A 17,961-nucleotide genomic window follows, 5' to 3' on the forward strand; every position below is an offset into this window, starting at 1 on the left:
AGCCTTGTGTATGCAGTGGTGACCAACAGCCAAAGGGACAGAGAAAGAGACAGACGGACAGAGAAATTATTCCCTGACCTCCATGTCTGAGCATGTGCTCTCTCTCTCTGTCCTCTCTCTCTTCCCCCACTTCCCTCCCTTCTCCTCCCCTCACCCCACCCTGCATGCATGCACATACGGGGTGGTGATTCATGTCTTTAATCTAGTACTTGAAAAGCAGTGTCAGGTGGATCCCTAAAAATTCAAGACCTACCTGTTCTACATAGCAAATTCTAGACTGTGTAAGGCTCCATGGTGAGAACCTGTCTTCAAGACAGACAGCCTTTCGCTGGGGTGACATTCTGCTTCAGAACCGCACAGCTGCCTATGCCTGAGGGTTCTACCAGGCGCTCTGCAACCTACGCTGTGTTCCTCAGGGCCCTGCGATAGGGTCTGGGGCCAGCATTCTACCACTGGCCCACTCCCCCAGTGCCCTGACCTAGGATTCCAGGAAGAAGCTCTGCTAGTGGCCCATGCGCTGAGCCCCATCCCTGGGAGATTCTAGGCAGGTTCTAGTCTGCTGAGTTATGCATACAACAAGGAGCTCTCAAATATTTCCTACCCTATTGTTGGTTGAATCAGTAGATGTGCAAGGGGGAGTCCCTTCAGACAGCTGAGGCTGTCTAGCCAGCCTCTCCTTCCTCCACTTCCTGTCTCTTTCTATGCCTTCTGCAGGAAGGCAAGACCTGGGTCTCCAGAGATTGTACCCAGAGCTGTGCCTGTACAGGAGGGACCATTCAGTGCTTGAACTTCCAGTGTCCCCAGGGAACTTACTGCAAGAACAGCGATGATGGCATCAGCGTCTGTGCTGAGACCAGTAAGGGAGCTGTGGGGAAAGGTGGAGAAGCTGTGCCGAAGGCTGGAGGGACTCGGCGCTCAGCAAGGGGCCAAACTCCTTGGGCTTTAGAAGTTGGGAGCAGAAGGAAGCACAGTAAAGAGATGTTGTGAAGCCATGGCTGGGCCGAGTCCCTTCTCAATGTCAGTCTCAGTTTAGTCTCCTCATTGGCTTGGAGGATCTCTCTCGCTCATGGATTGGCAAACTGGGCGTGTGCGGTGAATGCTTGCTGCATGACTAGCAGATGGGAGTGGGGTGGAATAGCGTCTCTTGGTCATATTCTGTCAAGCCTGATTTCTGCACAGAAGCCTGTGCTTCCCTGGGCCTGCTCTGATCCTCTCTATTAACCCCATTCTCCCTCCACTCCATAGCTCTGCAGTGTCCAGCCAACAGCCACTACACGGACTGCTTTCCCTCCTGCCCACCTTCCTGCTTGGACCCAGAGGGCCACTGTGGAGGCACTGGCTCCAAAGTCCCCTCCACCTGCAAGGAAGGCTGCCTCTGTCACCAAGGCTTTGTGCTTGATAAGGGAAAGTGTGTGCCCAGAATTCAGTGTGGCTGCAAAGGCACCCAGGGTGCTCTTATCCCAGTGAGTGGAAGTGGGCAACAGGAATGGCTTCTTCTTCTTCTTCTTCTTCTTCTTCTTCTTCTTCTTCTTCTTCTTCTTCTTCTCTTCTTTTTTTAAAAAATTATTTATTTACTCTGTATACAGTGTTCTGACTATATGTATGCCTGCACACCAGAAGAGGGCACCAGATCTCTTTATAGATGGTCGTGAGCCACCATATGGTTTCTAGGAATTGAACTCAGGACCTCTGGAAGAGCAGCCAATGCTCTTAACCTCTGAGCCTCCTCCTCCTCCTTCTTCTTCCTGCATTTCTTAGTCTGCAATGTTTATGTTTATATAGCTGGCCTCAGAATGTGAAAGGTCTGTACTAGCATAGGCTAGGTGAGTGCGCATTCCAAGCTCCTTGTTGTGGTTCTACCACTAAGTCATGCCCTAGCCCTTCACTGGGTAAGTCTAGACAGATGCTGTCTATTGAAACAGTCGCCAGCATGTCACTGTCAGATTCCAGTCATGTGCCCTACTGCTGAATTAACCCCCATCCACAGAGGCGGTATTTTCTTTAAATATTGTCCATGTACTAAAAGGTTGACTCAACAGATATGGACTCATAGAACGGAAGGGAAAATGAAAGCCGAGTGGACAGGCATAAGACCATCCTCCTTTAACCAGCCCCTCTGTTCCCACTCCTCTTTCCTTCCTGTGGCTTCTGCAGGCAGGCAAGACCTGGGCTCCCAGAGGCTGCACCCAGAGCTGCACCTGTGTGGGAGGGGCTGTTCAGTGCCAGAATTTCCAGTGTCCCTCAGGGACCTACTGCAAGGACAACAATGATGGCAGCAGTCACTGTGCCAAAACCAGTAAGGGCAGCACAGGGGAAGGTGGAGCGGGTGTGTGCTCCTGACTGGAAGGGTCGGAGGCAGGCTAGTAAGAAGCTTTGTCCCCACTTAAGGGCTTGTGGATAGGGAGTTCCAAGTAGGGAGGGATTCTGGGGCCATGGCCGTGGCTGAATCCTTCTCAGTGTGAGTGTCTCAATGCTTCGTCTCCCACACTGAATCAGGAGAAGCTCTTCTTTCCTTCTGTCCTCCCTGTTGGACATGTAGCCCATCCTCAGCAAATGTTTACGAAGTGAACACTAAGAGAAGGAAAAAGCCCCAAACTTTGTTGGTCACTCTGCCTAGCCTGGTGTTTACAGCTTCTTCTTCTTTGTGCCCTCTCCACTGGTCCCACTACACTTCCATCCCCTAGCTCTGCAGTGCCCGGCACCATTCTGATTTCCATGTCCATTCGCCGGGATGAGCGCACCCTGGGCATCTTTGCAGCCACACCCAATTGCACACTTGTTATTACTGAGCACATAGCCGGGTTGACAGATGCAGTCCTGCTTGCAGGTGGTGGGACTTTCGGGCTGGTGCCCTGACAGTGGGCATCTGGGTCCAAGCAGGAAGGCAGGCAGGAGGGAAGGCAGCTGGGGTAGTGGCTCTGGGCAGGGCATTGTGTCCCTCCGGGACTTACTGCAAGGACAGCAGTGACGGCAGCAGTAGCTGTGCTGAATTACGTAAGAGAGCCATGGAAGAGGAACCAGAGGCCAGGCAACAAGGAGCTTCTTCCTATGAGCTTGGGGTTGGGTGTAAAAGTGACAACAGTAGGGGTGGATTCTGGGGTGCCACAGCCGAATCCTTTCTCAGGGTTAGTCTGAATGGCTGCTCTCCCACACTGACTGGGAGATTCATTCTTCTTACTTCCCTCAGTACTTGTCACAAGAGCCATGTTTTCATAAATGTCTTTAGAATGAACAGTAAAAGTGTGGGTGGGGGAGCCCCAAGTTTTCTTTCATTCTGTCTAGACTGGTTTCTATAGCCTATGCTTCTCGGTGCCCTCTCGTCTTCTCCACTGACCCCACTCTCTCCACACTGCATAGCTCTGCAGTGCCCGGCCCACAGCCACTTCACCAGCTGCCTTCCCTCCTGCCCGCCTTCTTGTTTCGACCTGGATGGGCACTGTGAGAAGACCAACCCCAAAGTCCCCTCCACCTGCAAGATGGGCTGTGTCTGTCAACCTGGCTACTTCCTGAATAACGACAAGTGTGTGCTCCAGGTTCACTGTGACTGCAAAGATGCTCAGGGTGGCCTCATCCCGGTGAGTAGGACTGGGGCAGCTGGGAAGATGGCTCAGCGAATCAAACGCTGGCTGTGCAAGGGTGAGGATCTAAGTTTAAGTCCCACAGAGCCATGTTAAAGCAGGCATGGAATCCCCAGAAACTTGCAAGATGGCTGGCCAGGAATTTGTTGTGAAGAACAATAGGAACACTGAACAAGAGTTAGGGAGACCCGGTCTCAGTGCGCAGTGCGCAAAGTGAGGCCCGGCATCCGAGCCTGTTCTCCAACTGCCTCTCCCGTGCGTGCGTGCTAGCACACACACGTCCTCTCCCTCCCTCCCTCTGTCTCTCTCTCGCCTCCTCCCTCCCTCTGTCTCTCTCCCCCTCCCTTTGTTTCTCTCCCTCTCTCCCTCCCTCCCTCCCTCCCCCTCCATATAACCTACCAAGCCATTCCCCATTCTATCTTTTTAAGAATTAATCTTTTAAATTTTAATTAATGATTTTTTAATAGTAGGATCCAGGGAATGGCTTAGTAGATAAAGGCACTTGCCTTCAAGCCTGAACACCCAAGTTCCATCACCAGGACCCACATGGTAGAAGGAAAGAACTGACTCACACAACTTGTCCTCTGACCTCCACACATGTGCTTGCCTCTCTGGCTGGCCCTTGCGTTTGAAAGTTGGTCAGGGCCTGACACTTGCTGGGCACGTACTTTACCACTTGAGCCATGCATCTGGCCTTGCAATGCAGATTTATGCAGGTGAGCTGTATGACAGAGTGTTGCTCAGAGGCCCCTGTTGAGTATTCTAGGCCTGTGCTCTACCACTGAGCCTCTCCTGGTGCTTCTTATAGGGAATTCTAGGCAGGTGCTCTATCACCGAGCCACGCCTCCAGCTCCTCACTGGGGGATTCTAGGCAGGGGCTCTACCACTGAGCCACACCCCAGCCCCTCACTGGGGGATTCTAGGCAGGTGCTCTACCACTGAGCCACATTCCAGCCCCTCACTGGGGGATTCTAGGCAGGGGCTCTACCACTGAGCCATGCCTCCAGCTCTTCACTGGGGGATTTTAGGCAGGGGCTCTACCACTGAGCCACATCCCAGCCCCTCACTGGGGGATTCTAGGCAGGTGCTCTACCACTGAGCCACACCCCAGCCCCTCACTGGGGGATTCTAGGCAGGTACTCTACCACTGAGCCACGCCTCCAGCTCCTCACTGGGGGATTCTAGGCAGGGGCTCTACCACTGAGCCACATCCCAGCCCCTCACTGGGGGATTCTAGGCAGGTGCTCTACCACTGAGCCACACCCCAGCCCCTCACTGGGGGATTCTAGGCAGGTGCTCTACCACTGAGCCACGCCTCCAGCTCCTCACTGGGGGATTCTAGGCAGGGGCTCTACCACTGAGCCACACCCCAGCCCCTCACTGGGGGATTCTAGGCAGGTGCTCTACCACTGAGCCATACCACTAGTCTCTCAAGGGGTGGGGGAGGAGGGAATTCTATATGGGTACTCTACCACTGAGCTAGCCCTGTTGCTGTAGATGTAATTCTTTTTTGTTGTTGTTTTTTGTTTTTCGAGACAGTGTTTCTCTGTGTAGCCCTGGCTGTCCTGGACTCCATTTGTAGACCAGGCTGGCCTTGAACTCACAGAGATCTGCCTGCCTCTGCCTCCCAAGTGCTGGGATTAAAGGCGTGTGCCATCATGCCTGGCAAGATATAATTCTTTTTTCAATATTTTCTGTCTCCGGTTGTTTGACTCAATAGATGTGTAACCTATAGACAGAGGGCAACTGCAAATACTTCAGACAGGAGGTGAGTCTGTCTTCTGAGGTAAAGCTCTCCACTCTCACTATCTCTCCCTGTGTCTTCTGCAGGCAGGCAAGACCTGGACCTCCAGGGGCTGTACCCAGAGCTGTACCTGCATGGGAGGGACTGTCCAATGTCAGAATTTCCAGTGTCCCTCAGGGACTTACTGCAGGGACAGTGTTGATGGCAACAGTAACTGCGCCAAAATCAGTAAGGGAGCTGTGGGGGGAAGAGGGGAAGGTGTGCTCATGGCTGGAAGATTCAGATGCAGGACAAGAAGGAGCTCAGTCTCTCGACCTTGGAGGTTGGGGATAGGAGGCCCTGTAGTGGGGAGGGATTTTGGACACCAGTACTGGGCTAGACTGCTCCCTACTGCAGATCTCTCACTGACTGGTCTCCCGTGCTGACTTGAGAGAGCATCCTTTTTAGCCTCCCACACCAACTGAATGTCAGTCTTGTTGCCCTTTTCCCTGGGGCTTGGCAAAGGGCTTGTGCCTAGTCAATGTTTACTAAATGAGCAACGAAAGAGAAACAGGGCCTGAAGACCTGCTGCTCATTTTGCCAAACTTGGCTTCGCTCACCTGTGCTCACTCTGGGTCCCCTCATTGACTCCGTGCTCTCTACCCCGTAGCTCTGCAGTGCCCAGCCCACAGCCACTTCACCGCCTGCCTGCCCTCCTGTCCGCCCTCCTGTTCCATTCTGGATGGCCATTGTGAGAAACCCAGCTCCAAAGTCCCCTCCAGCTGCAAGGAGGGCTGCATCTGTGAACCTGGCTACGTGCTGAGTAACGACAAGTGTGTGCTCCGAATTCAGTGTGGCTGCAAAGACGCCCAGGGTGGCCTCATTCCCGTGAGTGGGTGTGGGAAGCGGGAGTGGTGGGTGGCTGAGGAGATGGCTCACTGAGTAAAATATTTGCCTTGCAAGTGTGAGGACCTGAGTTCAAATCTCTAGAACCCATGTAAGGTGATGTCGTAGCTTCTAACTACAGGGACACAGGAGAATCCTCAGAAACTTGTAGGCCAGCCAGTCTTGTGGCTGGAGAGAGACAGACACCCTCACAATACAAGGGAGAGGTGAGGAGCTACATGCCAGGTTGTAGTCTGACCTTCGCACATACATGCACAAATACGTCCATGCACATGAACATACTTGAAAAAGACACATACTAAGATTTCAAATAAAAGTGGAATGCCAAAAGTAGAGTGCCTGAACTTTTGTTTGCTTTGCTTTGTTTGGTTTCTGTTTTTTAGACAGGGTCTTTCTACATAGCCATGACTGTTCTGGAACTCACTATGTCAACAGAGCAGGCTGGTCTTGAACTCACAGGGTTCTCTCTGACTTTGTCTCCTGAGTGCTAGGGTTAAAGGCACGAGTCGCCATGGATACATCTGTCTTTAGGCCTGGCCCTGGAATGTGAAGGATGGCCATGGCTTGGCACAGGATAGACAAGTGCTCTACCACTGAGCCATGTCCCTACAAATCATCAGTTGAATTCTAGGGAGGCTGTCCATAACTGAGCCGTAACTCCAACCCCTAACACAGGATTCCAGGCAGCGTTATCCCACTAATACATGCCCACACCCCTAATGCAATTAATTCTTCAAATATTTTCCACCCATAGGGTTTTGTTGTTGTTGTTGTTTTAAGATTTATTATGTGTACAGCATTCTGCCTGCATGTACACCTGCAGGCCAGAAGAGGGCACCAGATCTCATTAAAGATGCTTGTTAGCCACCATGTAGTTGCTGGGAATTGAACTCATAACCTCTGGAAGAGCACCCAGTGTTCTTAACCTCTGAGCCATCTCTCCAGCCCCCATAGTTTTGTTTTGTTTTTAACTCTTTATTGATTCCATGTGAGTTTTGCATCATACACCCCCATCCCACTCATCCCCCTGTCCCTTCATATCTGCCCTCGCAGCCGTCCAAGAAGAAAAAACAAAGCAAAGCACAGACAACATCTCATTGTAGAAGCTGCAGTGTGTCACAGTGTGTCTGTCCCACAGTATATCCCTCTGTCCACACATTGTTACTTGCACATGTTCATGGCAACAAGCCATTGATCTGATCTGAGGCCTCTGGCTTCAGCTACACTATCAATACTGGATCCTCCCAGGGACTCCTCTCAATTATTCCGTTGTTGCCCTGTGTCGTGGAGATCCTGCAGCTCTGGATCAGCAGGACTGGCCCCTCACGCGCTCCAGCGGTTCACAGATGAGGGAGATGTTGGGATGGGCCAACTCACAGCCCTGGATGCAAAGTTCAGCCATAGTTTTTGACTCAGTAGATGTGGAAGCTGCAGACAGTGAGGAGAAACCTACACACCCTGGAACAGTGAGGCTGTCTCCATAAAGCTGGCTTCTTTCTCACTTCCTTTCCCTTCCCATGGCTTCTGCAGGCAGGCAAGACCTGGCTCTCCAGAGGCTGCACCGAGAGCTGTAACTGCATGGGAGGGAACATCCAGTGCAGGAGTTTCCAGTGTCCCTCGGGGACCTACTGCAGGGACAGCAGTGACGGCAGCAGTAACTGTGTCAAAATCAGTAAGGGAGCCACGGGCAAGGTGGGGAGGGTGTGCTCATGGCTGGAGGGATGAGAGGTGGGGCAAGAAGGAGCTTAGACCCCTGGGCTCAGGGGTTGGGTTACCAGGTACCACAGTGGGGAGGGGTTCTGTGGCCCTTTGGCTCTGCTGAGCCCTTTCTCAGTGCTGGTCTCTTACTCTTTAGTCTTCCTCACTTAGTTGGGAGATCCCTTCTCCTTACTTTCCCAAGGGCTTGACATAACATGCTCAGTAAATATTTTTAAAAGTAAAATAACAGGAGAAAAAAAGCCTGAGGCTCTGTGGGTCATTTCTCTGGTTTTGTTGATCCCCAACCAGTAACTCCACTTTCCCTCCACTCCATAGCTCTGCAATGTCCTGCCCACAGCCGCTACACAAACTGCCTTCCCGCATGTCCACCTTCCTGTGACGATCTGGATGGCCACTGTCAGGGCACCATCTCCAAAATCCCCCCGACCTGCAAGGAGGGCTGCCTCTGTCAACCTGGCTATGTGCTGAATCATGACAAGTGTGTGCTCCAGATTCACTGTGGCTGCAAAGACGCCCAGGGTGGCCTCATCCCGGTGAGTGGATGTGGAAACGGGATGGGAGTGCCAGCGCCAGTTGCTTTCTTGGGCAAGCGTGAAGACCTGAGTTTGGATCTCCACAACTCACTGTAGAGGGGCAGTTACCTGTGTCTGCAGTCCCATCACTCGACCAGAAAATGATGGGCACAGGGGAGATCCCCAGAAAACAACATCTGAGATGGTCCTCTGACCTGTATGCGGGCTAGCACTCACACACGTGAATACACACACACACACACACACACACACACACACCATGCAATCTTTACAAAGCTTTATTTTATGTGTGTGTGTGCCTGCATACATATTCAAGTGTGTGTATCACTTGGGAACTTGGTGCCCAGAGAGGCCAAAAGATGGCATTGGATTTCCTGGAGTTGGAGTTGCAAGAATTGTAAGCTGCCTGTGGGTTCTGGGAATTGAACTTTGGTCTTCTACAAGGCAGCAAGTGCTCTTAAGAGCTAAGCCATCTTTGTGGTCATATAAAACATTTTTAAAAAATTGAGTTGTAGGCCACTTTCTCCTCTCTAACTCTTTCTGTCTGGGATGCTCCAATCTGTGTGTCTGGTCCTTGAGTATGGAAGTTTGAGATTGTCACAGGCTAGGCAAGTGTTCTACCACTAGGCCACACCCCCAAGCCTTTACTAAGGATTCTAGGCAGTTTTTCTAACCACTGAGACACACCCAAGCCCCTCACTGGGGTTTTCTAGGCAAAGGATCTACCCTTAAGCCACGCCTAAGCCCTTCACTGAAGGAGTGTAGGCAGGTGAATTGTATTCCTGAGCTATCCTCAGAGGTTCCTATTGAGGGTTTAAGATTGTGCACTGATATAAGTCTCTTTTCAAATACTTTCCACCTGAGGCTGGCTGATTCACTAGATGTAGCACTTGTGGATAGACAGGGAGACAACCCGAAGCTGTCCAGATAGGAGGTGAGACTGCAGCACCGGAACAGCCGCTCTGTCTTCACTCTGCCTATTCCCGTGGCTTCTGCAGGCAGGCAAGACCTGGATCTCCAGCAGCTGCACCCAGAGCTGCACCTGTGTGGGAGGGGCTGTCCAGTGTCACAACTTCAACTGCCCCCCAGGGACTCGGTGCCAGACTGGCCAGGATGGCAACAGAAACTGCACCAAAATCAGTAAGAGGGCAATGGGAGAAGTGGGGAGGTGGGCTCGAGGCTGGAGGGATCAGGGACAGGGCAAGAAGGAGCTTAGTCCCCTGGCTCTGGAGGTTGGGGAGAAGAAATACCACAATGCGGAGGGATTTGGCGGGACCCACTCTGGGCTGCGTCCCTTTTCAGCACTAGTCTCTCCATGGTTAGGTTCTCCAGGGCTGGAGAGATGGCTCAGTGGTTAAGAGCACTGTCTGCTCTTCCAGAGGTTCTGAGTTCAATTCCCAGCAACCACATGGTGGCTCACAACCATCTATAATGAGATCTTGTGGACAGTCACACATGCAGGCAGAACATTGCATACATAATAAAATAAATTAAAAAAAAAAAAGATAGATTCTTTTGTTCTCTCCCTAGGGCTGCCACCCGGCCCGCGCTCAGTAAATGGTCAGTTGCTAAATGTACAACAAAACAGAGGTGGGGGGAACACAAGTTGTGTTGGTCATTCATCCCAGCTTGGTTTCTGTAGCCTCTGTGTCTTTGGGCCACTCTGTTACTCTCTGCTAATACTATTTTCTCCTCCCTGCAGCTGTACGGTGCCCAGCCCACAGCCGCTACACCAACTGCCTTCCCTCCTGTCTACCATCCTGCTCTGACCCAGAAGGTCTCTGTGGGGGCACCAGCCCGAGACCCCCCTCCACCTGTAAGGAGGGCTGCGTCTGCCGACCTGGCTTTGTGCTGCATAAGAACAAGTGTCTGCTCAGAATTCTCTGTAGCTGCAAAGATGCCCAGGGTGCTCTCATCCCGGTGAGTGCATTCAAAAGGTAAGGCTGGCAGGCCTGAGCAGGTGGCTGAGTGAGTAAGGACCCGGTTCGGCACAAGCCTGAGGACATGATCGGAGTCTCCACAGGTCAGAGAACTGTTTTGTAGAAGGCTGTTAGGCCATCCCAGGATTTCTGTGTGAGATGGGAGGCAGGGATAGGAGGATCCCCAAAATTTAGGTGCTTGCTAGTCTGGTACTGTCGGAATATCTGAATATGAGGTTAGAGGTGAAGAGCAATACCCTAGATTTGTGCTCTAACCTCCAAACATATATCTACTATGATTAAACACAAGAGAGAGAGAGAGAGAGAGAGAGAGAGAGAGAGAGAGAGAAGAGAGAAGAGAGAGAAAAGAAAGAAAGAGAGAGAGGAGAGAGGGATTAGTTAAAAAAAAAAAAAAAAAAAAAGCAGAGTGCCTGGAACATGACTCAGTGGGTAAAAAGGTACTTACCCAAAAGCCAAGCCAATTTTGGAACTCATGTGGTGGAAGGAGAGAACTGACTCCAGCAAGTTGCCCATTGACCTCCACATGTGTGCCACGGAATATGCACATGTATGTATACACACAAAGAAAAGAAATAAATGTAATTAAAAATTTTTCAAAGTGAGATTGGCAGCCATTTCTCCTCCCCTTTCTTTTTGTCCATCTGGGGATCTCCTGTCTGTAGGGCTAGCTTGGTCCGACCTAGGGCAAGTGCTCTATCATCTAACAGCATGCACCCCCCCCCCATGTGTATCGCTTAGGGATTCAAGACAAGTGCTAGGCAGCTTTCCTGTGGAACTGAGCTATACATCCAGACCCTACAGGAAATTTCTAAGCCATAGTTCTACCACTAAACCACAACTTCAACCCCTCACTGGGGGATTCTAGGCAGGTGCTCTACCACTGAGCCACACCCCAGCCTCTCACTGGGGGATTCTAGACAGGTGCTCTACCACTGAGCCACACCACAACCCCTCACTGGGGGATTCTAGGCAGGTGCTCTACCACTGAGCACCCCCCCCAGCCCCTCACTGGGGGATTCTAGGCAGGTGCTCTACCACTGAGCCACACCCCACCCTCTCACTGGGGGATTCTAGACAGGTGCTCTACCACTGAGCCACACCCCAGCCCCTCACTGGGGGATTCTAGGCAGGTGCTTTACCACTGAGCCACACCTCAGCCCCTCACTGGGGGATTCTAGGCAGGTGCTCTACCACTGAGCCACACCCCCAGCCCCTCACTGGGGATCTCTAGGCAGGTGCTTTACCACCACTGAGACACACCCCAGCCTCTCACTGGGGGAGTCTAGACAGATGCTCTACCACTGAGCCACACACCAGCCCCTCACTGGGGGATTCTAGGCAGGTGCTCTGCCACTGAGCCACACCCCAGCCCCTCACTGGGGATCTCTAGGCAGGTGCTCTACCACTGAGACACACCCCAGCCCCTCACTGGGGGATTCTAGGCAGGTGCTCTACCACTGAGCTACATGTATGGCCCCTCACTGGGGGAATCTAGGCAGATGCTCTACCACTGAGCCACACCCCAGCCTCTCACTGGGGGATTCTAGACAGGTGCTCTACCACAGAGCCACACCCCAGCCCCTCACTGGGGGATTCTAGGCAGGTGCTCTACCACAGAGCCACACCCCAGCCCCTCACTGGGGGATTCTAGGCAGGTGCTCTACCACTGAGCCACACCCCAGCCCCTCACTGGGGATCTCTAGGCAGGTGCTTTACCACTGAGCCACACCCCAGCCCCTCACTGGGGGGATTCTAGGCAGGTGCTTTACCACTGAGCCACACCCCAGCCCCTCACTTGGGGATTCTAGGCAGGTGCTCTACCACTGAGCCACACCCCAGTCCCTCACTGGGGGATTCTAGGCAGGTGCTCTACCACTGAGCCACACCCCCAGCCCCTCACTGGGGATCTCTAGGCAGGTGCTTTACCACTGAGACACACCCCAGCCTCTCACTGGGGGATTCTAGGCAGGTGCTCTACCACTGAGACACACCCCAGCCCCTCACTGGGGGATTCTAGGCAGGTGCTCTATCACTGAGCTACATGTATGGCCCCTCACTGGGGGATTCTAGGCAGATGCTCTACCACTGAACCACACCCCAGCCTCTCACTGGGGGATTCTAGACAGGTACTCTACCACTGAGCCACACCCCAGCCTCTCACTGAGGGATTCTAGGCAGGTGCTCTACCACTGAGCCACACCCCCAGCCCCTCACTGGGGGATTCTAGACAGGTGCTCTACCACTGAGCCACACCCCAGCCCCTCACTGGGGGATTCTAGGCAGATGCTCTACCACTGAGCCACACCCCAGCCCCTCACTGGGGGATTCTAGGCAGGTGCTCTACCACTAAGCCACACCTCAGCCCCTCACTGGGGGATTCTAGACAGGTGCTCTACCACTGAGCCACACCACACCCCCTCACTGGGGGGTTCTAGGCAGGTGCTCTACCCTGAGCCACACCCCAGGCATTCTACCATTGAGTCATATACTTATCCCTCACTAGAAGATTCTAGATAGGCACAATCCCACTAAGGTATACCAAAACTCCCAGTTGCAATGGTTTTTCCAATATTTTCCACTTGTGATTGATTGGTTCTATAGCGTGAACGCAGTGGGCGGGAGGAAGCTGCTAGTCCTTCAGCCAGGGCGTGAAGCTCTAGAACTGCTGTCTCTCCTCCTTTTCCCTGCCGTGGTGTCTGCAGGCAGACAAGACCTGGATCTCCAGAGGCTGCACCCAAAACTGTACCTGCGTGGCAGGAGACATTCATTGCCGGGATTTCCAGTGTCCCTCAGGGACTCAGTGCAAGGACATTAATGATGGCAATAGTAACTGTGTCAAAACTGGTAAGGAAGCCGTGGGGACGTGGAGAGGGCGTGCTCATGGAAGGACAGATCAGAAACACAGCAAGAGGGAACTTAGTCTCCTGAGCCTAATGCGTCAGCATACCAGGAACCACATGGGGACGGGTCTGGGGACCCATGGCGGGGTGTCTTCTCAGTGTTTATCTCCCAGCAGTCTGGCTCCCACTGTGACTGGGAGACCCTCTCTTCTTACTTCCTTCTCTCAGGACTTGGAACACAATTTATGTTCACTAAGGGTTTGCTGTGTGAATAAACAAAGGAAAAAGCCACGAGCTATTTTTGTCATTCTGCCTAGCCTGGTTTCTTTATTCCATACTTCCCTAGGCTCTGTCGAGCCCTATGCACTGATCTCATATCCTTCCACCCTCTAGCTCTGCAATGCCCAGCCCACAGCCACCACACCAACTGCCTTCCCTCCTGCATCCCGTCCTGCTCCAACTCGAATGACCACTGTGAAGCCACTGGCCTCAAAGGCCCCTCTACCTGCAAAGAAGGCTGCCTCTGTGAGTCTGGCTTTGTGTTCCATAAGGACAAGTGTGTACCCAGAATTCAGTGTGGCTGCAAAGACTCCCAGGGTGCCCTCATTCCGGTGAGTGGGCCCAAAATTTGGGGCTGGGGGCCCCTTCCTTCTTCCCTCCATTCTGTGAGTTCTGTGGGGTGTACATGACTATCTCATTGGCCCTGAGTTGTTCAGGTCCTAGGACAGGCTAGGGGTGTGTCCTATCACTGAGCCACATTCCAGCCCCTTACTGGGGGATTCTAGACAGATCCTCTAAGGCAGAGACCTGCTCCCACCTTCTTCTTAGTGGAGTTGCCATAGGCCCTCTGCTGCCCTACGTGGGTCCCTCCCACCTGTACTGGGTTGACTGAATAGAGCATTTAGGTAAGGAGGGCAAATGGAAGCCTTTCAGACACAAGGCTAAGCTGGCCCCTTTGTCCTTACTTCCTGCATTTTCCTGTGGCTTCTGTAGGCAGGCAAGACCTGGATTACCTCAGGCTGTTCCCAGACATGTGCCTGCATGGGAGGACTTGTTCAGTGCCACGACTTCAAGTGTCCCTCGGGGACTGATTGCCAGGACATCGAAGATGGCAGCAGTAACTGTGCTGAAATCAGTAAGGGAGCCACCTGGGAGTAGGGTGAAGAGAGTGTCCCCATGACTGGGGGAATCAGAGGCAGGGCAAGAAGGAGCTTAGTCCCCTGGGCCTAATTAGGGGTTGGGGGTAATATGGTGGAAAGGGATTCTGGGGACCATGGCTAGGCTATGTCCCTTCTCAGTGCCAGTGTCTCAGTGGTCAGCATCTTTGTTCATTTCTGTTGCTGTGATAAAATACTGTGACAAAAAGCAACTTGGGGACAAAGGGCTTCTGTTGGCTCACAGTTCCAGTTCCAGTCTGTCACCATGATTGGTCACGGTGGGGAAGTCAAGGCATCAGCAACTTACAGAGCTGGTCACAGGGACAGTCAGGAACAAAGAGCAATGCATGCACACTCACTAGCACCCAGCCTGCCTTCTCTGCCAACCCCAGGGCATTGTGCCATCCACAGTGCACTGGCACTGCCTATGTTAATCAAAGTAGTCAAGACGGTTCCCACAGACATTTCCATGGATGCTCTGACCTAGACAATCCCATATTAAGACTCTCTTTCTAGATGGTTCTACATTGCATCAAGTTGAGAGTTAAAATTAACCATCAGAATTAGTGCCCCATGTTATCTTGGGAGGTTCCACTTTTTCTTCTTTCTTCTCTCAGGGATTCCCGTGTCAGTAAACGTCTGCCCAATGATCCCTCCTCTGCATTAGTCTCCTAGTAGTCCCTCACATCGAGTTGAGAAAAACCTCTTTCCTGGAGCTTAGCACACAGTCCATGCTCAGCAAACATTTGCCAAATGAATAACAAAAGGAGAAAACCCTCATTCTGCCGACTCCTCTGCCCTGTCTTGTTTCTGTAGTCCCTCCTTCCTTGGGTCCCTCTGGACCTCTCCACTAACCACACTTTCCCTCCACCCCCTAGCTCTGCAGTGCCCGGCTCACAGCCACTACACCAGCTGCCTTCCCTCATGTCTGCCTTCTTGCTTGGACCCAGATGGCCTCTGCAAGGGCACCAGCCCCAAAGCCTCCTCCACTTGCAAGAAGGGCTGTGCCTGTCAATCTGGCTATGTGCTGAGTAATGACACGTGTGTTCCAAAAACTCAGTGCAGCTGCAAAGATGCCCAGGGTAACCTCATCTCGGTGAGTGGGTGGGTAAAGTGGCATTGCTGGGGCAGGCTGGGGATGATGGAGTTAAACATTGGCTCTGAAAAGGTGAGGGTCTGAGCTCTAATGTTCACTATCCATGTAACCTGAGTACGACAGCCTGTGTCTGTAATCTTTGGGCTGCTATTGGGTGATGGGAGGGACACAGCAGGATCCTTTGATTGGGGGCCAGGTAGTCTTCTATACCCAGAGATAAATAAAAGCAGGGAGTATGGAGTGTGTCTCATTACAAGACATAAGGTGATAATGAACCCCTTAGATTGTCCCCTCACCTCCACATGTATGTACAGCTGTACGCTTTTACATGTGAACATGCATACAAACCCTAAAAGATTACCCCCCAAAAGTGAGACAGTTGGGTGACCTTTTCCTTTTGCCTATTTCTCTCCATCTTGGATGTATCTGTCTGTATTGCTGGCCCTGGTGTGTTAAGATCAGAACCTAGAACATGCTAGGCAAATGCTCTCCTCTGAGCATCTTAGCTAGCCCTTCATTGGAGAATTCTAGGCAGGTGCTCTACCACTGAGCTAGGTCCACAGCTCCTCACTGGTAGATTCTAGGCAGGTGCTCTACCACTGAGACACACCCCAGCCCCTCACTGGGGGATTCTAGGCAGGGGCTCTACCACTGAACCACACCCCAGCCCCTCACTGGGGGATTCTAGGCAGGGGCTCTACCACTGAACCACACCCCAGCCCCTCACTGGGGGATTCTAGGCAGGGGCTCTACCACTGAGCCACACCCCAGCCCCTCACTGGGGGATTCTAGGCAGGGGCTCTACCACTGAGCCACACCCCAGCCCCTCACTGGGGGATTCTAGGCAGGTGCTCTACCACTGAGCCACACCCCAGCCCCTCACTGGGGGATTCTAGGCAGCTGCTCTACCACTGAACCACACCCCAGCCCCTCACTGGGGGATTCTAGGTAAGTGTGCTATCTCTAATCCAGGCCCCCTCACCCTTAACTCAGGATTGTGAGCAGGCTTTTTATGTAGCATCATCTCCTAAGCCCTTCACTATGGATTGTAAACAAGTACCCTGAGGCAGAGCCCTGCCTCAACACTCTTCCTAGTAGGTTCTACACAGACAATCTACCTCTGAACTGTATCCTTAAATCCATGTACCGTGTTCCCACCTGCACTTGATTGACTCAGTAGGTGTAGAACCTGCGGATCAGGAGGTAAACAGAAGCTCTACAGACAGGAGACTAAGCTTGACTCCTTAGACCCATCATCTTCTCCTTATTTATTTTCTCTTCATGACTTCTGCAGGCAGGCAAGACCTGGATCTCCAGTGGCTGCAAACAGAGCTGCTCCTGCGTGGCTGGGAGCATCCAGTGCCACAGCTTCAGCTGCCCCTTGGGGTTGCACTGCCAGCACAATGTTGATGGCAGCAGTGATTGTGCCTCCAACAGTAAGGGAGCCACTGGGGAAGGTGGTGAGGGTGTGGTCTTTACTGAAGAACTGGTGGCAGGATGAAAGGAACCTAGTCTCCTGGGTCTTAGAGATTGGAGGTGGGCAGCACCACAGTGGGGAAGGTTCTGGAACCCACAGCTGGGCCTCTGCTCAGTGTTAGTCTCCCAGTGGTTCTGCTCCCACATTGACTTAGGAGGTCCACTCTTCTTTGTTCTCTCAGGAATTGGCCCACGGTCCGAGCTCACTGAGAGTTTGCTGAATGGATAATAACATGGGGGGTGGGGGGGGGGACAGATACACAAGCTCTGTTGGTCATTCATCCCGGCCTGGTTTCTGAAGCCTCCACCTCCATCGTCGTCCTCAGGGCCTCTCCACTAATTCCACTTCCGTCCTGTAGCCCCTCAGTGTCCGGCCCACAGCCACTACACCAACTGTCTACCCTCCTGTTCTCCTTCCTGCTTGGATCCTGATGGGCACTGCGAGGGCATCAGCACCAAAGTGCCTGCCATTTGCAAGTCAGGCTGCATCTGCCAACATGGCTACGTGCTGTATAATGACGCGTGCATACTCAGAGCTCAGTGTGGCTGCAAAGACGCCCAGGGTGCCCTCATCCCAGTGAGTGGACATGGAAAATGGGCTTGGTGAGGGCTAAAGAGATGGCTGAGTGTGCGAAGTCCCCATAACCCAGTTAAACCAAGCACAGTAGCCTGCATCTATAACCCCAGAGCTCCTACTGAAGGATGGTAGGTGCCAAGAGGACAGCCCTCAGAGGCTTGCTGGCCAGGCATTCTGGTGTACATCATGGTGGTGAGCATCTCCAAACCCAAGATGGGAGCCAGAGAGAGGGGAGTGGGGAGAGAGAGACTGTTTCAATGCAAAGTGCAGTACAAGAGCCAACGCCTGAAAATGTCACCTCACCTTCAGGAGTATATGCACACTCTCACACACGCTAAAACACAAACGTGAACATGCATGTGCACACACACAGCTTTTTAAAGAATATTTTCTTTCTCCTTAAAAAATGTTTATTC

The 17,961-nt window shown here is 52.5% G+C and overlaps 1 protein-coding gene across 1 annotated transcript in view; it reads left to right on the forward strand.

Annotated features, from left to right (window-relative positions):
• Positions 1-17,961, forward strand: part of Zan (zonadhesin) — a 100,966-nt gene that overhangs the window by 64,441 nt on the left and 18,564 nt on the right. Inside the window, 14 exon segments of the mRNA XM_051162130.1 lie at positions 715-856; positions 1,246-1,463; positions 2,155-2,296; positions 3,358-3,575; positions 5,409-5,607; positions 5,972-6,189; positions 7,738-7,879; positions 8,242-8,459; positions 9,458-9,599; positions 10,162-10,383; positions 13,106-13,243; positions 13,633-13,850; positions 14,233-14,374; positions 15,275-15,492. Coding sequence (XP_051018087.1) covers positions 715-856; positions 1,246-1,463; positions 2,155-2,296; positions 3,358-3,575; positions 5,409-5,607; positions 5,972-6,189; positions 7,738-7,879; positions 8,242-8,459; positions 9,458-9,599; positions 10,162-10,383; positions 13,106-13,243; positions 13,633-13,850; positions 14,233-14,374; positions 15,275-15,492 — 2,577 coding nt within the window.

Source organism: Acomys russatus, chromosome 19 (genome assembly GCF_903995435.1).
Source record: "Acomys russatus chromosome 19, mAcoRus1.1, whole genome shotgun sequence".
In the NCBI taxonomy this organism is placed as follows: domain Eukaryota; kingdom Metazoa; phylum Chordata; class Mammalia; order Rodentia; family Muridae; genus Acomys; species Acomys russatus.